Source organism: Harmonia axyridis, chromosome 7 (genome assembly GCF_914767665.1).
Source record: "Harmonia axyridis chromosome 7, icHarAxyr1.1, whole genome shotgun sequence".
Taxonomy (NCBI): domain Eukaryota; kingdom Metazoa; phylum Arthropoda; class Insecta; order Coleoptera; family Coccinellidae; genus Harmonia; species Harmonia axyridis.
The window spans coordinates 7,222,294-7,244,326 of NC_059507.1; the positions used below are offsets into that span (position 1 = coordinate 7,222,294).

The following is a 22,033-nucleotide window of genomic DNA, read 5'->3' on the forward strand; positions in this document are numbered from 1 at the left end:
TAAACTGAGCGTTTGTTTATATATTTACTGCATAATACTGATGGTATAAATGTGCGCACAATATTTTCATTTACACCATGTCAAAAACTATTTGTATAACATCGGAAATTGAATATTCAAAAATATTTCCGTTTTAATAAACTCATGTTTATTCCAAACATTACCATGTTATCGGGGGTTTTTCCTGGTAAATGCAATATAATCATTTCATTGATCTGCATTTTTATTCTTCAGAACCCTATTTTTCCAATGTGAATTTTGACACGGCAAACTGATCGATGTAAATTACCTAGTAAATAAAATATTTTCCCCACTTTCAAGTATTCGTAGCTGAAAAAATATTCATAGCCTTGTATATTGTGAGTAAACACTCAGAGGCGTATCAATAAAAATCTGAACGTTAGTATATATTTCCAATAAAAGGTTTCATTTTGAATAGCCCGCTATCTGGGCAGCTGTCATCTTTTGACATTTGACAAGTGATGTCATTACTGAAAATGGAACGATACACGCTCCAACAAGGCATTAAAATAATAAAAATCAACTGCAAAATAGATAAAAATGTTGCAGTCGCAAAACTAAAGCACTTTTGGCTAGTCGTGAAGCACCTTCTTGGCCGGCAAAGGAAAACTCGAGGAAACATTTGAGATGTTGGGACAAGTAGTGATGTGAAGAATCAAAACCGTGTGTGTCGCTCAAGAGCAACTGAGAAATTGCTGCTGTAGTGTTGACGAAAACTGAGGTTTGTCCATTTCTAGTCGATATTAGAAATAAGCTCTATGATTAATATTGATATGGACGGCATTCATTTTCAAGACAGCGCTACATGCCACAAGAGCAACGAAACAATTGCAATTTTGCAAGGAAAGTTTCCTAGCTAGCCTTGGTATTTCTCGAAGAGGTGATCAGAATTGGCCACCTAGATTTTGTGATTCAACACCTTTAGATTTTTTCTTTGGGGTCACGGGAAAGATGAGGTCGGTGCCGATGCTCCACAATCGATTCAAGACCTCAAAAATGGAATTCGTGAAGTTATCGAAGGCATATAGGAGCAAATGTGCAATTGAAAATTTCATGAAAAAGATATACCTTTCCTCTCTACAGTTAAATGAGCATCCATTGATTCATCTTAAAATTTCCCTTTTTTTTTCAATATTGTGACTCTGCATGTCCGAGAGGTGGCGTTGCTGGCTTCGCATCACTCTCTAGCTAGGCATCGGTGGGTTCATAAAGGATCCCCGAATTTGTGCAGAGTCACCTCTCCACGATGTGTGAGAGGAGGTGTCTTGGGCAGAGATCGCTGGATAGCCGAACTGATGAGTCACCAGTTCTATGACTCGAGAAAGCCTCGCCAAAATATCAAAGTAATACCATTTATTTGAAAACCCCTTTCCAGAACTGAAATTTTTTCAACATTTTTAAGGGCACTTAATAAACGAACTTTCCAGGCTAAAAACCTATCTTTTCTGAGCTAACATCATGCTTTTAAAGAATCATAAACGAAGAAAATGCCAATTTAGTAGAGGGCGATGGAACCCGTCTGTACTATCTAGACGCTTCGGTATATTGAATTCTGACAAATGTATCTCAATAAATTTCCAGCACGCATATACACACACCCTGCATCTCCCATCTTCAAACGAATTTAAGATAAATAGGGCTATTTACCATTCTGTTCGCCAAGCCGTGAAGACTTAGCAGAATGTTATATACGAGTTGTGCATTCACTTCAACCACTCGTTGTATTTTGGGAAAATTATGGCGATCCACTTATTTTCGAAGACTCGTTCAGCCAAAATGAAGTAACAAATCAAAGTGATCCATATAAGAGGTTCTGTCTCATTTCTTTGCATTCGTTAAGCTAATAAAACTTCTTCAGTGACTGACAAAAGGCATCTAACATCACAAGAAACGAGACATCATTATGAAACTCAATATTCAATTGACCAAATTCACCGTCGCCATATTGGTGTGCGACAATACCAACTACCCAGTGTTCCCAACGGAGAAATATTGAGTTTACTAGAAAAATTCCACAATATAAAGTTTATAATTGTGGTTTATGTGTAAATTCCGGAGTACCTTTTCTGGCTGCTACGCCAGATAGGCTTGTTTGGGACAATATTTCGCAAAAATTTCCCCTTTTGGAAATGAAAACATTAGTGAAAGGTAATTTTATATACAAATTAACTGCGGCCGAGTGTATAAATGAAGGCTTCGCTCTATTTTTGGAAATAGACAGTGGAAGAATTATGTCTATGCCCAGCAAACACAAATACGTATCATAGACATAACATATATATTACAACGATCTATGTTACATAACAATGTAACATACACGCGCCTTTCTAGTACCGCTCAACGACCGCTCTATGTCCGCCTTCCGTTACATAACATGTAACAAAATTGCCATGTATCATGTACAGATCATGTAACATACATGATACATCGCTGGTATATTACATCTGTAATATTTATGGTACATCCTTTATGTATCATATACGTAGCTGTTACATTTCATGTAACATACATGATACATCGCTGGTATATTACATCTGTAATATTTATGGTACATCCTTTATGTATCATATACGTAGCTGTTACATTTCATGTAACATACATGATACATCGCTGGTATATTACATCTGTAATATTTATGGTACATCCTTTTTATGTAATATAAATATATATACAGGCTGGCTCAGTTTTTTGTAGAATAACAGTTGTGAGAGTTTTCAGTTTTTAAGATGAAAACATAATATGAATATGGGTCGTAATTACATAATAAGGAAGTTATATCGAGGTTGTTCAAGTTACCAGATTTATCAATAAAATCTTTAATTTTGAACAACCTGATGTCAATAACCTCCTTATGTTTTTGTGAATTTATTGACCTATAAAGTGACTATGACGCTTTCATCCTAAAAAAGTGAATACACCAAGTTACTCTACAAGAACTGGGCCAACCTATATATGGTTATATTACATAATATATACTCAGTAATATCAATATAAAAAAATTTATCCGTTCTATGTGATATAACCAAAAGAAATATATCTGCTACAAACAAGAGACATAAGAAAAATGTAATAGTTATCTGAATGTTTATATTACATATAGGTACTCAGAAGTAAATTCTCTATGCAATTCAAAAACAATACATACCTGTACAATTCTTTCTGGAGGAAAAACTAATCAAACTACATATAAAAAATCTAAATATGCCGACACCACACAAATTATGTTTTAGTGAATTTGTTGGAATTTTTTTCAATACCTTCCAAACAAAAATATAACAAATCATACACAATACCAATTGAAACTAAAACTGCTGGTATCTAGCCAACATCAATTAATAAGAGATATATCACTTATAAATTACATGAAAAGAGATACTTATGAATTAAGGTGCATTCCAAAAATATATATTTAAACTCCATCTTTAATTTTTTCTAGAAAGATATTTTTTAGTCAACAATATTATTATTTTGAACCTAGAAAATTCAACAAAAACCAGATTCCTACGTTTGGTATGCACCACATTTGAAATATTACAAATAATTTATGAATAGTAAAACAGGATTTAATAATTTAACTATTGGGTGTTTGTTAAATGAAAGATCATAGAATTATTTAAAATTTTTAATGTAATCAAAGTACCTACATCAACCAAAACTTATTTTTGTCTCTTGATCCTCAATGTGGCCAGCCTTATCCACTCGGCTGATATCTATCTTCTCAAAGTCTGCACATTGGATAAAAGATTGAGATGCAAAACCTAAACATATTGGAATGTTATTAAAAAATGGTATTTACAATTAAAATTCTCAGTAACGAGGTTTCCTGATTGGATAAATAACAAATTTCTTGCATAATATAAAGTTATGAAAGTTTTGAATACATGAGTAAACTTCAGGAGGTGATTCCTCACTCTGAAACAGCAAAATTATTTATATCATACTAAAACATTTGATTAAACTTATCAGAATCTATTTTTCAAAAAGCATCCTTATGTGATCTGACATTGGTCATTAATAATGATGGAAGAAAAGTGTATTGTGCATATATGAAATCTAGATGTTTTAATTTCACGAATAGCAGAGAATAACATAGGTATATACATCACAAACATAAATAAAGTATAGCAGAAAAATAGTCTAAGTAGTAAAAACTAGCGCACTATTCAGATACTTCTTATTTAGATGATAAAACAATTGTGGTATTACTTCAGAACTATATACACCCAAATGCAAATTACCATAAAAAGGAAAAATATCAAAATGCATATAATTTGAATGAAGAAGACAGAAACCATGCACACATTCCATTAACGATCCACAAAAACATGCAGCAAATATACCTATGCTATTAACAGGCATGCAAGTACAAAAGCAAAATGAAAGGCACATACAACAGCATTTATATATTTAAATGTAGTTACGTTGTCGAAGTATACTTATATTCACTTACCTCACATATTTTCACTATGAAACTAATCTGGAATTGGTGAAAAATCATCGAATGTTGAATATTATTATTACAGTTTTTCACTTCTTATCTCACATATTTCCACGATGAAAGTAATCCGGAATTGATGAAAAATCAAAGAATATTGAATATTATTATTATTATAGTTCATCACTTCTAACAATCAAAAGTTAGAAAATGCATATCACTTTTCACTGCACTCCCAGCAAACACTGGGAGGTAACTGTGAAGTACCATGGAAGTAACTTTGCAACTAAAAGCTCGCATGCGATGTATTAAAAACATTGCCTCCCGCTCGCATTTGCAGCGAAATGTCCGCGACATCATGTACGCATTTCAAGTCGTTGTGTTGTTCAAATTGAGACATGAAAAAATATCCCCAAAAAAACATCCATTTGTTGTCACTTTTATGGAAGTTTTTGAGTCAATAAATGTCTTTTTAATAACCACATTGGGTCGTTTCATGCGAGGTCTCTTTGATATCTCTATATTCCGTTCCCTTTTTCACCACACATAGAGAACATTATATCAATTTCAATAGGAAGTTCGATTATGATTTCATTATTAGACTTCTCAATTCTATTCTTTTTTTCACTACACATAGAGTACACATACTGACTTCCATATAAGATAAAATTTTGAACTTTATTAAATAAAACTTTTGGGACAGCGTGACGACTTGGTCGATGGTGGGGTTTATTCAGGCCTTAATCTGCCTACTCCTGATTAACCTCGGGATAACTATAACGGGACATGCGCTAACTAGGTCTCAATCTGCCTACTCCTAGTTAACGAGAAAAATAAATGGTTTTCTAACTAGGCCTCTATATGCCTACTCCTAGTTAGACGGTTATAAAACATTAAAAATAAAATATAGAACAGACACAAAATGCTCGGCTTATCTCCGTTTAAGATGCTTACTTCGAGGCTTAAGTAGATTGTTGCGCCCTCTGTTGGGGGAAGCGTTAACCTTGTTGGCAACGCCACCATGACCGTAACGCAGGAATCTGTAATCCCCACAAAACATTACTTTTGTGATATTCATAAAAAAGTCCCTTTGGCACTATACAGTGTGTTTCCAAATTGTATGTATGACTTTGTACAAGATATTCTACCCATTGAATAAATGATATTTGATATAGGTCAAATGCCTTGTATTGTTCAAATTCGGACAAGGATTCCTATATAGAATATCATTTATTTAATGTGTAGAATATCTTGTACAAAGTCATACATACAATTTGGAAACACACTGTATAGTGCCAAAGGGACTATTTTATGAATATCACAAAAGTAATCCTGTAGAAATTTGTACATACAATTTGGAAATGGGAAATGAAGTAATGAAACATCCATATAATAAATAATTATTCAATCTAATATAAAAAAACAAACGTCACAAAAAAGTGAAATTATCTCTCATAAAATAATAAAATTAACAAACAGAGCCGGTCTTCATTTGACCACTTATAAAAAAATACTATATATATTTTAATTTATTGGTTTTTTGGTGATATAGCTATATCACCAGCCACATGGCAGACACCAACGCACAAATAAAACTGAAAAAACGGGAAGCCTATAGCTATTGTAGTTTTCGAAATATCGCTCGATCAGCCAGAAAACGGACCAAGTGAATACGTAATCTGTATTTTGTTGCAAAAATGCTTCTATTAGGATCACGTTCTGGTCTCACCGACGACCTCTCGGATTGCTCTGAATCGTTTGTTTTTGTTTATTACATCCAGATGAAGGAGAATAAATAAATATTCGTCGGACTCTTTGAGGGCTGGATATTTCAGTGCCACAGATGGATAATTGAAAATAATAATGTGCAAAGTATTACTATTACATTCACCAGAATAAACAGCCACATTGGGAACATAAAGTGACCCACTCAAAAAGGATTTGAAATATCATCCAATTCATGTTAACATTGTGTAGTTCTAAAAAAGACTTCGTTGCGAAGTCGCTCGATGGTAAACTTTTTAACTACTAATTTACCACTTTCTATGGGGATGGCATTGTGGTTATTTATTAATATCCTCAAATTATTATCACTGCATCTTCGAATTGTTGTTAACAAAGCAATGTCGCAAAATAAATATGTTTAGAACAAGTATGCGTAATCGCAATGAAGATATCTGTCAATGTGCAATTTGAGACTTCGCGAAACTGCCAAGTGATGTAACGTGTTTGCTGGGCTAGTCCTGGCAAAAATCTCTAAACAGTTCAACTTTAATAAAGGTTATGTATTATAAGAGTACTTGTATAGATCTGAGTAATATATCATGAATATGCTATATTTACATAGCTTTTACATAACATTAGCAATGTAAAATATATATTGCGAATGTTACATATATGATATGTAACTATATTACACACTAGTAGATATCAGAGTTATATTGTTTTTAGGGATGCTGGAAGATGTATCATATACGTAACTTCAGTAATATAACAATGTTACATATATGATATATGAATAAGTCAAATAATTTCATGGATGTATGAAATGTTATGTATCAGATACATTAGTTTTGAGATGTATCAGGTATATACCTCATTTCTTAGGGATGTTATGTAACGGGAAGGCGCATATAACAACATGGTTTGCTGGGTGGCTGATAGTATTTTTGATATAAGCGGTATTTTTCTAGTAAACTCAATATTTCTCCGTTAGGAACACTGGGTAGTTGGTATTGTCGCACAACAATATGGCGACGGTGAATATGGTCAATTAGGAGAAAATATACAGGATGGGCCACGTTCGATGGTACCCTAGAATTTTTGCAGTTTTGCCGCTTATATCAGAAAGTACTTAAGACTTCGATATTTTAAATAGAACACTGTATATATTTACTTTTTTCAGTTTGCTTTTGGAGTAGAGATATCTCTACCCTCCATAAGTCTAGGGTACCATCGACCGTGGCCCACCCTATATATATTGTCCGTTCAGGAATTATTGACATCCCACTCCCAGTCGGCTGTGGAAAATCGAAAAGTTCAACTATTACTTCAAAATCTTCAAATACAGGGTGGCCATTTGAAAACGAAACAGACGAGATTACAGACGAAATAAAGTTTTTCGATAGAAATGCTCGGACAGGTCGATTTCTGTTTCGAGGGGGACAACTTAAGATGTAGGTTACGGACGCATAGCGCTTCAACCCTTGCTACTACAACCCCCACCCCCAATTTTTTAATAGGGAAGATGGGGTGAGTGATACCTCAATTTAAAGGTATTTTTATACTGATTTCAGCACAGTAATTGTTTTTTCATTTTATGCATTAGTTCTCGAAATATTCATGCGTTAGTTAGTTAGGAAGGAAGCCACAGTCATGGTTGTTTTGAAGCTCAAAATGTCGATTTTTCACAAAAAACTACAAGTGCCATGAAAACACTACTTCATTTTCAAATACTTAGTTAAGAATATTTCGAGAACTAATGCATAAAATGAAAAAACAATTACTGTGCTGAAATCTGTATAAAAATACCTTTCAAATGAGGTATCACTCACCCCATCTTCCCTATTCAAAATTTGGGGGTGAGGGTTGTAGTAGCAAGGGTTGAAGCGCTATGCGTCCGTAACCTACATCTTAAGTTGTCCCCCTCGAAACAGAAATCGACCTGTCCGAGCATTTCTATCGAAAAACTTTATTTCGTCTGTAATCTCGTCTGTTTCGTTTTCAAATGGCCACCCTGTATATCGAAAGTATATTGAAAAAACTGGAAATAGATCATGTTTAAGCATCTTACACCTTCTACATTCTCATTTTTGTACCTATTTGAAATATTAACGCACTACTTTGGTTCATCGTCGTATTTCTCATTTTAACTGTGATTTTTTCTTATTGAATTTTTTAATGAAAGAAGTTGTGGACTTCTAATTGAGTTGCTATGTTTTTCAATGGGATCAAAACAAATAATACTCATTTGATAAAAAATATTTTTAATAAAAATTTCTCAAAATATGCAACAAAATTTATCATATAAAAATATATTTGCTGTCCCTAGAAGTTGGCAATAATTCATTGAATACATTCAAATCAAATTTCATTATGGGTTAAGAGCCTTACAAGTAGGGACCTTGAAAAATCTGTAGAATACATAGACATAGATCTCTCACTTTTAAAAGGCCCAGTATATCCCTTACAATATTTGTAAGAATGAACAACCATTTGGTCTGAATTTTTATCATTAGTTTTGGTATTTTTCACATTAGTATTAAAATGAAATTTTACTACCCGCATTTCCCCATCATCATAAGAGTTAGTATTTTGTACAGCTATAGGATAGAAGGTTTCGTTAGTTTTAATACACATAGCTTGAACAGGAATGTTTATAGATTCAAAAGAATGATTACCTTTTTGGAAGAGGGGATAAATACCATATGAATCTAAAGGTATTAGGTATTCATTAAAAGCTAATACGATCGAAGATTCACTCTTACCGAATGTTCTTAATAAACAATCTTTTTCTATTATACTCCTTATAAGACCTGAAGAATTGAAAGGAAAATTCCATGGATAAAAAGTGAAATCAATCTCTAGTATTTTACTCAAATTACTTAGAAACTTCAACAGGCTATAAGGTATATCATCATAGTAAAGAATGAAATATTTAAATCCTATCAATGAGTGAAAACTTAAAAACTCCACTAATTCTCTCTTATTATAAGTTGATGGTGGTACACAAACTGTAGCTTTGACAAAGTCAGACTTTTCAATGTGAGTCAATATTATTTTTTGTGGAGTAAAGTTTTTAGAACTAAAACCAATAGACACAGCGTATGGAGGAATCTTATGATATTTAAATCCACAACTAAAAATATATGCCTCTAAACCATCAGAATCAGCAATCTTTAATGAGCTTATCGAAGCTGTAGTGGGATTCTCATCTTCATGCCATAAAATACATTTTTTTGGCATTTTTGACACCTTTTTAACAACAGCAATGACTTGAGCATAGCTATTATTCGAGAAAGCGGAAAATATTTGATATTCACCATTTTGTTGCCATACTGGGTTTTGGCCCCAGTCAAAATGATCTAAACGTTTATCACTTGTTCTCAATTCACTGAAATTACATGGTGTTCCAAAAAAGTTGAATACCTCCAGAACATAATGTAGTCTGTTATATTCATGACGATATACAAGAACCAATATCAGGCTGGTAAAGGAGAACAACAGCAGCAATAGCTGTTGATACTTCCTCATTGTTGATAATATTTCTAAGTGATTCGATGAATTGACATAATACCTTGGAATGCATAGGTATATTCAATTACATTGTATTCTTTTGGGAATTGACTATCAACAAAATTTTGTTATTTAGATAAGATAACCTCAACTATAAGCAAATGAATGAGGTTGAAGGTTGAATATATCATAGAGTTTGCAAAAATGATGTTTTCTTTTTTTGTCAATCTAAAAAATTATTTCTGAAACATATCATTCACTGATAATCAGTGCCACTTAAAAAATTATGTCAACAAAAAATGAAAAACCATGAAAGTTCTTTTTACTCGTTTGTTATTGTGGTAAAAACAGATCCATCCGGTTCAACTGTCATTCAGAAATCATTTGCGTTTTCCATATCACAAAATTTATCCACCAGATTTCACTGAAATTTTTTGCGTATATAAAGTTCATCGATGAGTGAGTTATCTTAAATGTGTAGCTTTCATACAAAAAAAAATAATAATTTTATGGTCCGACCATAGACCATCTATGGATCATATTTACTTCTATGGATCTGAAAAAAAACCTCTGGACCACAGAACATCTTTCGATCATATTTTCAAAAAAACCTGTGAATAAAAAGATCTATTTAAATCAAAAAAGACAAATTTTGACGTCAGAATGTCACTTTGCAAGTTAATTGAGAAAAAATTGAAGAATTAGATGCTATATCAGTTTATGAATTAATTCTTAAATTAATTAATGAATCATAAAATTGTCAAGATGACACAAAATTTTTGTACACCTACAATAAAATTCATTTGAATAAAATAAAGTAGAAACATGCAGAAGAATAAATTGATATGACCTTAATTGATCTTTATGATGTTCACATATTTCTCGGAATAAAAGGAACAACTACACTTCTATTGGTGACCCCATTCCTTTTGATTCATTATGTATTAGAAAAGTATAATGCTTTCGAAAAATCTCGTTTAAAGAAGTTCCTCACCTTATTGGCATTATATTCAAGTTTAATTTGTATTATCATACTGTCTGTATTATATACAGAAAAAAAATATAAATATCATTTGATTGTAACTGTATGAAAGAAAAAAAAGAAAGTTAAATTTTTATATCTTATATTGAATAAAATGGTTTTAAATAATTTGCGTTATATTAATTTTATACATTATAATTTGAATTTAGTTTTTCATATGAACAAATGGGTTCTAAAAGTTTTCTCCACTTCCGTTAAAATACAAAGTTCTGTAGAGTAATATACAAATTTTAAGAATCTAGTTCACTAAGTGAACAAACAATTCTGGAGATTATATACATAGGTAGTCAATTTAATGAAAATTGAAACCTGATTGGGTGTCAACTAAGAGTTCAGTCAAAATATTCAAAACCTTGGTCCTTTAGCTTCAATTGAATACTTATACAATCTTTCACATAAAAATTTAAAATATAGGATGAAAACAGTTATTCCGATGGGACACAGTAACAAAACCTACACAGAGCACAACTGGTTCTCTTTATCTTGCACAATTCTAAGCTCCTGGGAGGTTTCACAGTGGACTAGGAAAGCCAGGGTAGAAAACATTAACAAAAACGTAAATATTAACATGGGGACTCTCTGAACACGAATCTTGGTAGCTTAGTTCAATGAATAATTCAACAATCAATAGGCTATTTGTCAAAATTTTCAAATCCTCTCAAATTATTCAATGATTTAAGTATATAAAAAGTGGATATTTTCAATTTGCATAATATTTGTGCCAAATCAAAATAAACGAAACTTCTCCCAATCCAGTTTGCTTCTCGTTATGTGATAATACATTTGAATTATTCCAGTAATTAATGTAAATAGTTTTCGAAAGTGTAATTTATAAGGATGTCAATATAGAGAAAAATATTCTTCATATTGTCAAATCCGCTATTGTAGGGCAGTTTCTCGGTAATGAACATTCGACTAACTCAAATCAAATCTTTCAGTATATGTAATACTGTTCTTCTGTTCTTAATCCCAACAGTTTCAGTTCATATTTAATATACCAAATGCTCAAACTGAGAGGGAATATTAGGAATACTGAGTAAAATTATAATTATTCAGATTGGATACATTACAAGTTTATATACTTTTTGTGCTTTTTGGTATGAGCAGTTAGATCCGAGGATGTGGTGAACTTTCGATCACAAAGTGTGCAGGCATATGGTTTCTCCCCAGTGTGAATTCTTATATGAACTTTTAGAGATGATGACTGGGAGAATTTTTTTCCACACTGAGTACAACTGAACGGCTTTTCTCCTGTGTGCGTTCTCATATGTTTTTCCAGATACTGCTGCCTAGTGAATTGACGCTTGCAAATAGAGCAGGTTGACAGGTTTTCGCCTGTTTTGAGAAATATTTATTAGTCTACTATAATCATAACTTCTCGATATGTCTAGATGAGTTTGAATGAACTTGCATCTAGAATATATTAACTCATGTTTTTCTTTCAAAGTATACTCAATCTGTACACTAGCCCAACTGTCTGTCGGCCTGTGAGACCAACCAAAGTTTAGTCTTCAGCTCAATGTTGTTTCTTATGTTTTATATTTCAATGCAATCATATACATACATATTACCATATTTATTATTAGAATACATACAGAATTTCGAATATTGTAGTAATTCAATGTTTTTAACGTTGGTTGGCAGAACTGTTCTCTGTATCACAAATTTGACAGATAATAGATAATTGTGTGACAGTTAGGTTCCGAGTACCAACATATAAAAATGAAAAATAACCATGAAATCTGTGGGAAACTGAAACATTTCTAAACGATTTTGTTCTACCAGATATGGCAGAATGAACGGATTTGCCAAAGAAATAGAGAAAATAATAAAGCTAGCATGTAAGTAATGCAATAAATTACCGATTTCATTACATACAGATTAGGCAGACCGATTGTCTGGTTAAACTATGAAAAAAAGATAATCTGCTTGTATATTTATATTTACCTGTATGTGTCCTTATATGTTCGTTCAAATAAGCTGCTGTGGTAAATCTTTTATCACAAGTAACACATTGAAACTTCTCTCCCGTATGCTTCATCATATGATTCTGCAATTCAGCCGCATAATTGCAGATTTTGTCACAAACTGTGCATTTATATGGTTGTTTTCCAGTATGCTTCCTCATGTGCACCGTTAACTGGGATGAGTGCGTGAATTCTGCGTTGCACATCTTGCAAGCAACTTTTTCCCCGGTATGTTTTCTCATATGCACATTCAAATGAGAAGATTGAGTGAACGTTTTGTGACATATAGTGCAAGTATATGGCCGTTCACCTGTGTGTGTTTTTATATGTGATTTAAGGATGTAGGTGCTTGCAAATTTCTTTCCACAAGTATTGCAGGTGAAAGGTTTCTCTCCAGTGTGGGTCCTCATATGAACTTTTAGGTCAGCAGCTGTTAAACATCTTCGATCACAGCAAGGACAGGCGTATGGTTTTTCACCTGGAAGGAATTCATTACATAACAAGATTTAGGAATACTTGTTGAAGTGTTTCAATTACTAAACACTAATTACTAAAAGTGTTAACGTGATGCAATGACAATAAAAATAGAGCTCCATTTTTATTTACATAGATGATTAAAATGTTGTCTGCTCAAAAATTTTAATACTTTGTCAATAGTTGAACAGATGAATTAAGTAGGATTCTCCATAAAATCAAATCTTTTTCAGTCTATACACAAATTAAGTGTTCAAAGATGGTCTTTACCTGTATGAGATTTCATATGCATTGTTAATTCCCCTTTAATGGTAAACCTCTTATTACAGACTGCACATTGGAAAGGTTTTTCCCCAGTGTGCCTTCTTATATGTTCTCGTAAATGGGATGAATGATAGAACCTCTTATCACAATATTTACATTCGAATGGTTTTTCTCCTGTATGTGTTCTCATGTGGATTCTCAGATTTGCATTTTTCCTATAACTTTTTTCACACAATTCACATGCGAAAATTTTTGTTTCTTTTTTCTGAGATGATGGTGATAGGGGTCGCACTTGTATTCCTGAAGATGAAATAGGTTCATATTTAAATAATTCTAAGATAGATTTCTTGTCATTGTAATTTCTAGCATAATTTTTTAATACTCAATAAAAATAATTCAATATTTTACCTGTTGTTCTTTTGATAATATGTTTTTGCATTATAGGAACTTCTTGTATTCTTTGATTGACTTGGACATGATGTTGCTTCACTGCTAAAGAATTATGTAATTGGTTTTGACTTTGTTCCATATTCAATTGTGAAGTTTGTGAATTTCCAAAATTGGATATATTAAAATGTTGTTCTTGTCCTTCATAATTCTGTAAATGCTTTTGCTCTAGTTCTTCGAGGGTTTTTTGAGATAATTTATTGGTCAATTCTTGGAGATGAGAATCTTGACTCCCAAGATGAAATGCTAAAATGCAATTTTTCATCTTAAGTTATAAGCACTCGTAAAAGTATAGTGCATACCTGGGGATGCACTCCTTGACATATTATTTACATCATTTTTAAGTTCATCCTCATTATCCAAGAAATGTTTAAGATGCAAGTATTCTGTATTTGGCGATTCATCTGTTGTTATAACGATATTTTCTATAATATTAGCTTGCGTAAATTCTAGTTTCGGAATTGAGATAGTTCCACCTTCGGAAATTGCCGTGAAACTTCTCAAGTGGCCACATTTCTGGAGTGTACTTTCTGATTGTAAACAAACTGTTCTGAAATCGTAAGACACTCGAAGTCTCTCAATACAAGATGAACAAATAAAAGAGGGGATACCTTCTTTGGACCATTCCTATCAAAAAATTTAATTATATAGGAAACATTTACATAAATATATACATATTTCAAATTGAATTGTCCACATCAAGAGTAGACTTACTATTTCAGATATACAAGCTAAAAGTTTATCACAAAATTTTACACAATCTTCATCCTGAGCATTTGTTGGTGTTAAATGGCAATCTATACGGAGACAGGCACGACAACAATCACCGACATTCACAACATTATTCATTTTAATATAAAATATAATTATTTTCGGCAATTGTAAACATTTATTGCATTGTTTATTTTGACATAAAATTAACCTTAATATGTTGTCATCATGACATCTCGTCAAATATCTCAAACAGGAATATTCTCACATCATTAACGTACTACTGCTGCATTTTCATTCGAAGTTAGTACAAAAAATTTAATCATTAATTGAAAATTCATGTTTTAATCATCGTAATGCCAGGATCTGGAACATGATCATTTTGAAAATTTATTATATTCTGTGGATCTTAATAAAATGACGTTGAAGGTGATACTCTATGATTGAAAATTGATACTCATAAAATAAAATACACGTCAAAAGGGAAGAAATTTTTATTGTTATTTGATTATTTATGTTTGTTGAAGGATTACGCAGGAATTATTGTAGAATGAATTGAATATTTGGAAATATTTCAGATTTGTATAAGTGTAGACTTTCTTATAAAATGGGTATGAGTTTTTTTATATACTTCAGTTGAAGAAATTAACTACAGGTTATACTGAATTGCAGGTATGTTATTCAGCTATTTTCGAAGCCTGATCGGGGCGAGAGAAATGAGGATATTGATATTAGGATTGGATGGTGCCGGTAAAACAACAATTTTATATAGACTTCAAGTGGGTGAAGTAGTAACCACAATACCAACAATAGGTTTTAATGTCGAACAAGTTACTTATAAGAATTTAAAATTCCAAGTGTGGGATTTGGGTGGACAAACAAGCATAAGGTAGAATAAAGCTTTTGCTTCATTTCAGATGTATCAAAATTTCTCTGATTTCACAGGCCATATTGGAGATGCTATTATAGTAATACAGATGCAATAATCTATGTAGTAGATTCTGCTGATAAGGAAAGAATGGGAATCTCTAAGGATGAACTCTTCCATATGCTTAGAGTGAGTTATTTCCACATAAATAACATATTTCTCACTATACCATATCAAACAATCTAATTTACCGTAAATTTGTAGGAAGAAGAACTTGCTGATGCTGTTCTTGTAGTCCTAGCTAATAAACAAGATATACCTGGTTGTATGTCACTGAAGGAAGTTCACCAGGCGCTAGGCTTGGAAGCATTAAAAAACAGAACTTTCCAAATTTTCAAAACATCTGCAACAAAGGGAGAAGGTTTGGATATGGCAATGGAATGGTTAAGCAACACTTTGAAAACTAGGAAATAACATTTCAGAAATTCTAGTCCTGTTTTTAAAATTCCCTGTATTCATTTGTTGAAAGGCCTTAATGGATGTACACGTGAATTCATCAATATTTGTGTATTGAATTAAGTTATTTAATATATTTGTTTTACGTTATTACTTTTTACTTTGTCATTCCATTGCATTAGATCATCTGTGAAAAATGGATATCACATATATCTCTACATCAAGATTTTGTACCATAAATAAATTAATAAATGTGTATATTATTTTTTACCAGTACCTCTTAAAAAAAATTTTATTCGTTTCAGAAAATGAGCCTTATATAAAAATTTGTTGGTGTTATGAATAATATTTTCAGTAGGTTCTAAGCTTACAAAAATCTTAATGCTATGAATTTTAAATATCATTTAGGAGTGTTATTATTATAGTTGGCTGCCTTGGAATACAATTTTTGACAAATGCGACCGATTTGATCTATTGTTTTATACCCTGTTCTCTCAATTCTTTTGCAGTCGCATTGTGACGATGAAGAGCTGGTTTACCCAAGTGTATGACGGTGAGGGAGGTAAGCTCTGGGCATTTGGGCACTATATGTTCAGCAGTTTCCCATTCACAGAGTCTGTAAATTTCATTCGATGCAGAAGGTTTTTTTAAGTCTTACAATACATCGAAGCTCAGTCTGCGCTAGATAAACTTGACGAAAATTAATAGAAAAAAATTTTCAATGATGGAACATAATCTTTATGGTCTAGAGAGAATAAATTATCAGTTTGAATAGGTGTATGCACTCAGACCTAATACTGCAGTGATGCGTCATCAATTATGTCAGTTTTTCTATAAAATTCCAAATATTGAATTTACTAGAGAATTTGTCAGTAAGTCATCTATGCGTAATTTACTGAACTTATACTTGGCGTAGGAGTAGAATCCTATAATGTATATCACGAGTAGAATCCTGTAATGTATATCACGAGTAGAATCCTGTAACGTATACCAGGAGTAGATTCCTGTAACTTATATCACGAGTAGAATCCTGTAACGTATACCAGGAGAAGATTCCTGTAACTTATATCACGAGTAGAATCCTGTAACGTATATCACGAGTAGAATCCTGTAACGTATATCACGAGTAGAATCCTGTAACGGATACCAGCAGTAGAATTCTGCAACGTATAGCACGAGTAGAATCCTGTAAGATCGAAGCTTAGTTTTGGCTATTTTTCCTAGGTGTCGCCATATGTCGATTCTCAGGAAAATAATTTGGTGGGTACGCTAAATAAAGCGGATCCACTCAAAAAACATGTAGTATATTTGGTAATACTTTTACGGAAAGAGTTTCTAATCAGATCAGCTTTAGAATTTGATATTACGAAGAATCACCAATTCTGAATATATACAATATGAATTTTTTTTTCATTTTGAAAAGTTGAAAAGAGCTGACGCTAGCCAAACGCCACTCTAACGGAGTGGCGTTTGGCTAGCGTCAGCTCTGGATTACCTCATCAAAAAAATTGGATTCACATGATTGTTAATTTCATAAGCTTGTAATCAAGATATTTCAAGGACCTACACCTAAAATATTAAAAAAAAATCCATTCAACAAAATTTTAATCATTCAAAATTAATATAATACTTGAGAACATTCATATAAAAATACAATAAGTCATGTGAAAAATAAAACTTCAGAATAATTCATCTTCCAACTCCACACCAGGTTGTCCAAATCTACAAATTTTAGTATTACTTGATTCCAACTCCATTTGCACTTTTTTTCTAATATAAAAAATAGGACAGTCTCTGCTGCTGCACAAAATTTCTTCATGCAATGATCCCTGACATCTTTGACACTCCGTGTAAAGTTGTGAAAAGCGATCTTCCAACATCCTGTGATGGGACAACTCTTGCTGATAAAGTTCACCTTCTTTTGGTTTACAATGATTACACACGGCTTCTTTCTCATAGCCATTTGGCAATACAGACTTGCAACCAATACATGTCTCTTTCTTTTTGGTGAAAGCTGATAAGGCACCTATTCTTGATGTAACCAATGTTCTAGTTCTAGTGTGATCTCCACCTAAGAAGAAAATTTTTATAATATTTGAAGTACATATCTATTAATTCCAAAACTCACGTAATAAAACAGATTCAGCCTTTTCGCCTAGGATAGGTTCAAAAATTCGAACCAATGGTTTAGATAACTGATTCTCCAAATAATATTTAGTATCTATAGGAATATTATTTTCCAGAACATATATTGGATCCTGAAACATTTCACTGATAGACTGAAATACAAAAAGCGATTTTCATAAATTTACCTCTGCCTTTTCAAAAGCCTTAGCACTCTTTGCTGCCGCTGTTATTACATAAGGTATACGATCTCCAAGTTTCGGAGCATTACCAGGATCTCTCTTGGTCATTTTTTTTGCCAATTCCACATGTGCTTGCTTTGCAGCATAATCAGCTTTAGTCAATTCTTTAGTTATAACAAGTTTCGATATATCGACATTATTTTGTAGCAAATCTGAAATAACTAATTTTGCGTAATCTACCGCATCATCTGGATCTCTGGAAGATTAGACAAAATTAAGTATTAAGTTTCCAATAGATAAAATCAACATTACCTATTAATTAATAATTTTTGTAAACAGGTATTAATAACATCTACTACTAAAGTACAATTATCTCTCCTAACAGTTTCCAAACCTTTACAGTCCATCTTATCATATTTTTCTGTATTGGTGAAGTATAAACCTGCATATCTCTTCTTATTAATGAGTAAATATGGGTAATAAACCTAAAAATAATGAATCTTTCAATGTATTTTACTAAGCATTTAGAATATCACTAACCTTTTCAAATTCCAACTTGATAGGCTGAATGAATTTTTTGCTGATCAATTCTGCCGCCTCTCTACCTAACTCCATACTTTTCTCCAAAGTTTTAACTTTGAAGTTTACCATCACTGAGTCGGTGTCACCATATATCACTTTGGCATCAGCTTCATATCCGTTCGCTGTGCAATAATGCTGCTCAACTTCTTGTTTAGTTTGTTCAATCATCGTTCTACCATATGCAGTCACACTCTACAAAGAAAAACAACAATCACATTTGAAATAATATTTTGAATGTCTACAATTTACCCCAGAAATTTCCAAGCATGGCAACTTTCCAACTTGAGCTCCAGTAAAACCATATACGGAATTTGCCGATATTTTATAAGCTAATTGTCTACCGTCCAAAACCGCCTTCAATACTGGATCTTTGGTTTCTTTCAGAAGAGCCTTAGTTTTCTTTCTGGCTGACAGAAGATGTTTAAGGATATGGGGTAAGAGTCCTGGCCTAACTGAAGATTTTACGAACATGCAATTCGCAGGTGTTTTGGTAATTTGTTCATCGGTCAACCTGAAAATCGGTGGAGATTAATAAAGTAGCACCGAGGAATTTATTGTTTGAACCTACCCTAACTTTTGGTGAACATTTGGTTTCAATAACGTTGTATAGCAAAGATTGTGGGCAATCATAATACTGGGGTATAGAGAACTGAAATCTAGGGTGGCTATGGGATCAGTGTAGTATCCTCGTATTGGTTCAATAACTGTGGCTCCTTCGTACTGTTCTGAACTTGGATTGTAACCATAAACAGGCATGAAGTATCCAGCTTCTCTAGCCTGAAATTTTGATCAACTAGTAAATATACCAGCACTACAATTAATTTCAAAAATTAGGTAGGAAAAGTAATAAGCACAAGATGAACTTACATGTCTTAATAACTGGGCTACAACTTTAACCTGTTCTCCCTTGGTTAGTAAACTTGTTATGGGAACACCTGTTACTCTCGACATTTCAACATCATTCGTAAAACTTTTAACATGATTTAATAATCTCAATGGCAGATCAGCATCTTTGATACAATATACAGCTAATCTAGAATGGAATGAGTGAGGGAAATAAATATTAATAAACAAAAAAACACTTTTAAACTTATGATGTCAATTTTAAAAATGAAATAATGTAAAATATATTAAATATTTGTTTCATCATGGCGCATATTCTATATTCTTTAGCTTATTCTACTAAGAATATTTCTACGTTTAAACTGGAATCTATCGGTCTTATTTACATTATATTATTTCGAATAATTGAAATACCTTCTTCTTGTTTGCTCATCCCCATTTTGTAAATCCGTAATAATACTATAATGTACATCTTCCTTCTGTTCACCCAGGATTTCTTGACAAACACTGTTCAAAGTATATGATCTCAATTTGAAGTCCCTTTTAGACACCATCAACATGTCATATGGCACTCGACCCTCAAAATTAATGGATTTGTAGGTCCTCTTGCCAATTTTGGTTTGAGTTACAGTTTCTTTCACAACAGATCTGAATATTGAAATGAGATAATTAGGAAGTCAGGATATAATTTTAGTACAGTACCTTGAATTAAGAATTCTACCTAGAAAATCAAATTCCTTTAATTTTAGATGTTTAGCTCTGTCCAATAAATATGGAAAATCAAAGTTGTTAATGTTATATCCAGTGAATATATCTGGATCAATTGCTCTTACAAACTTAGCCCAAGCTTCCAACATATCTCCTTCTTTATCGAAACATTTGACCTAAAATAAAATCAATTAAATACTTTTCAACAACAGATGCTTTAAAAACTATACTTCAGCATGTCCAATAGGAGCACAGGTATTCAAGGTAAAAACGTTTCTTATGAGTACATCTTCTTCTCCATGCAGTCTGACAACATTAGCGATTTGAATCACTGGATCGACATTTGGTTCAGGAAATATACCTACAATCAAGAAGTTTCTTATGATTCAGAAAATTATAATTCTAGAAGTATCGAACCTTTTCTTCCTGCACACTCAATATCAAAACTATGAATTCTAAATCGTGCTACATCAGACCAATTTTCTTCTTCAGGTGAATGGGCTATGAAATCTTCCCATGATACATCAACTTCAAGCTGACACCTAGATTGCACTGGGAATTTAGAAAATTTATTTCTGCGGTACCATTTACCAGCTGGAAGTTCAAGCCAACAGCATCCCATAATTTTTGTGTCTATCATAAACCTCATTTCAATGTCAACATTAGATTCAAAGAATGTGAATGAATGACCTGATAGAGGTTGATATATAATCTGATTTTCTAATAATCGTTTAGCTGCTGGTATGAACTTAGGGAGAGCTACAGTAATTTTGACGAATTTCTGATTCTCTTCTCCTGTGTATTCAACAAGATTCTTTCCTTCAATCGATTCTAATGCTAATACTGCATCTGTGATGCCATCTTTGTTGCCTCCCCTTATATCAGCAACAACAGCTTCGTTTAATTTGGTCTGGAGAAATTCAGTAGAATTAAATGTGATTCAGAACATATTTATGCAAACACTCACCTTGAATGGTTTGCAGTCTGACTCTGAAAACGACTGCGGTACATTTATATAAAAATATGGAGAAAATCCATGTATATGACAGCATACACTATTTCCACTTTTAGTAATACCAAATGTTCTTATGATCGGTACAGGACCACTCTGAGCCCCAGGCATTCCAGGATAATGGGCACCTATGTAATGATCTAATTCTAATTCTTGAAATATAAGTGTATCTTTAATAGAATCTATATTTCCAACAGAGGGTCTGGAGATGTCCTTACATTTCCTATAAGAAAGAAATGATAAAATATATTATGGAATGCAACTAATTTTTCTTACCTCATCATTTTTGAGGGACTAGGAGTCGCATCAGAAGAAGGACGTTTACTCATTTTTATTTGTAGCTATTAGACTGTTGTTTTGGAAATTTATTAAACAAAACGTATATCTGTCAATCTTAAACTTTGGCGCCTTAAATGTCCAATAATTTAACCTCACATTTATCGTATTATCAAATGTCAGATGTTCTTCTTCGAATAATATCCATAATATTTTTTTAAGAAAAAATCTTCTATTAATTATAATAACTTGATAATAAAATGTCTGGTAGCAAAAAGAGCTAGTAAAAGTGCGAATGGTTCTCTTTTCGCTGCGATAGTTCTCCAGATCCCCAACTAGACAAAGAATTGTGCTCATCCTGATAAAAACAGGCGACTTTTGAAGGG

At 32.6% G+C, this 22,033-nt stretch overlaps 4 protein-coding genes and 1 long non-coding RNA gene across 6 annotated transcripts; 1 reads left to right on the top strand and 4 right to left on the bottom strand.

Moving 5' to 3' along the window:
• Nucleotides 1-3,606: 3,606 nt before the first annotated feature.
• Nucleotides 3,607-4,684, bottom strand: LOC123685098. The gene is made up of 2 exons (XR_006748258.1): nt 4,472-4,684; nt 3,607-3,779 (listed from the first exon to the last, which is right to left on the bottom strand). It is a non-coding gene; the product is annotated as an uncharacterized LOC123685098 (long non-coding RNA).
• Nucleotides 4,685-8,425: 3,741 nt separating this feature from the next.
• On the bottom strand, nt 8,426-9,867 carry LOC123685099. Its single transcript, XM_045624679.1, has one exon. It carries the CDS (start codon nt 9,707-9,709, stop codon nt 8,540-8,542), a length of 1,170 nt encoding a protein of 389 aa, XP_045480635.1. The 5' UTR covers nt 9,710-9,867; the 3' UTR covers nt 8,426-8,539.
• Nucleotides 9,868-10,798: 931 nt separating this feature from the next.
• On the bottom strand, nt 10,799-14,819 carry LOC123685100 (zinc finger protein 883-like). Of its 2 annotated transcripts, XM_045624681.1 has the most exons (7): nt 14,600-14,742; nt 14,497-14,512; nt 14,188-14,435; nt 13,847-14,131; nt 13,445-13,738; nt 12,681-13,178; nt 10,799-12,068 (listed from the first exon to the last, which is right to left on the bottom strand). In XM_045624681.1, the coding sequence occupies exons 2-7, from the start codon at nt 14,508-14,510 to the stop codon at nt 11,800-11,802; spliced, it is 1,608 nt and encodes a 535-aa protein (XP_045480637.1). In that variant the 5' UTR covers nt 14,511-14,512; nt 14,600-14,742; the 3' UTR covers nt 10,799-11,799. The 2 variants fall into 2 exon arrangements, with proteins under 2 accessions (XP_045480637.1, XP_045480636.1); XM_045624680.1 differs by having other exon boundaries at nt 14,188-14,512; nt 14,600-14,819.
• Nucleotides 14,820-15,041: 222 nt separating this feature from the next.
• LOC123685102 (ADP-ribosylation factor-like protein 1) lies at nt 15,042-16,178 on the top strand. The gene is made up of 4 exons (XM_045624682.1): nt 15,042-15,207; nt 15,269-15,485; nt 15,542-15,653; nt 15,729-16,178. The coding sequence occupies exons 1-4, from the start codon at nt 15,204-15,206 to the stop codon at nt 15,936-15,938; spliced, it is 543 nt and encodes a 180-aa protein (XP_045480638.1). The 5' UTR covers nt 15,042-15,203; the 3' UTR covers nt 15,939-16,178.
• A 1,330-nt stretch (nt 16,179-17,508) lies between these two features.
• Nucleotides 17,509-21,806, bottom strand: LOC123685103 (DNA polymerase delta catalytic subunit). Its single transcript, XM_045624683.1, has 14 exons — nt 21,648-21,806; nt 21,327-21,594; nt 20,777-21,269; nt 20,590-20,720; nt 20,354-20,535; nt 20,066-20,299; nt 19,676-19,841; nt 19,377-19,585; nt 19,058-19,319; nt 18,767-19,000; nt 18,539-18,711; nt 18,233-18,482; nt 18,049-18,178; nt 17,509-17,991 (listed from the first exon to the last, which is right to left on the bottom strand). Exons 1-14 carry the CDS (start codon nt 21,698-21,700, stop codon nt 17,600-17,602), a joined length of 3,177 nt encoding a protein of 1,058 aa, XP_045480639.1. The 5' UTR covers nt 21,701-21,806; the 3' UTR covers nt 17,509-17,599.
• Nucleotides 21,807-22,033: the final 227 nt, after the last annotated feature.

What these genes read in the sequence shown, in the direction of transcription:
- LOC123685099 (XM_045624679.1), bottom strand. Translation starts at nt 9,709, where the DNA reads ATGAGGAAGTATCAACAGCTATTGCTGCTGTTGTTCTCCTTTACCAGC.
- LOC123685100 (XM_045624680.1), bottom strand. Translation starts at nt 14,734, where the DNA reads ATGAATAATGTTGTGAATGTCGGTGATTGTTGTCGTGCCTGTCTCCGT. An exon ending in TAGCTTGTATATCTGAAATA is followed by an intron (nt 14,513 to 14,599) that starts GTAAGTCTACTC and finishes ATTTTTTGATAG; the next exon opens with GAATGGTCCAAAGAAGGTAT. An exon ending in TATTATCAAAAGAACAACAG is followed by an intron (nt 13,739 to 13,846) that starts GTAAAATATTGA and finishes TTTCATCTTCAG; the next exon opens with GAATACAAGTGCGACCCCTA.
- LOC123685102 (XM_045624682.1), top strand. An exon ending in GGTGGACAAACAAGCATAAG is followed by an intron (nt 15,486 to 15,541) that starts GTAGAATAAAGC and finishes CTGATTTCACAG; the next exon opens with GCCATATTGGAGATGCTATT. An exon ending in AACTCTTCCATATGCTTAGA is followed by an intron (nt 15,654 to 15,728) that starts GTGAGTTATTTC and finishes GTAAATTTGTAG; the next exon opens with GAAGAAGAACTTGCTGATGC.
- LOC123685103 (XM_045624683.1), bottom strand. Translation starts at nt 21,700, where the DNA reads ATGAGTAAACGTCCTTCTTCTGATGCGACTCCTAGTCCCTCAAAAATG. An exon ending in CATGCTTGGAAATTTCTGGG is followed by an intron (nt 19,001 to 19,057) that starts GTAAATTGTAGA and finishes TTTTCTTTGTAG; the next exon opens with AGTGTGACTGCATATGGTAG. An exon ending in GGCTGAATCTGTTTTATTAC is followed by an intron (nt 17,992 to 18,048) that starts GTGAGTTTTGGA and finishes TTTTCTTCTTAG; the next exon opens with GTGGAGATCACACTAGAACT.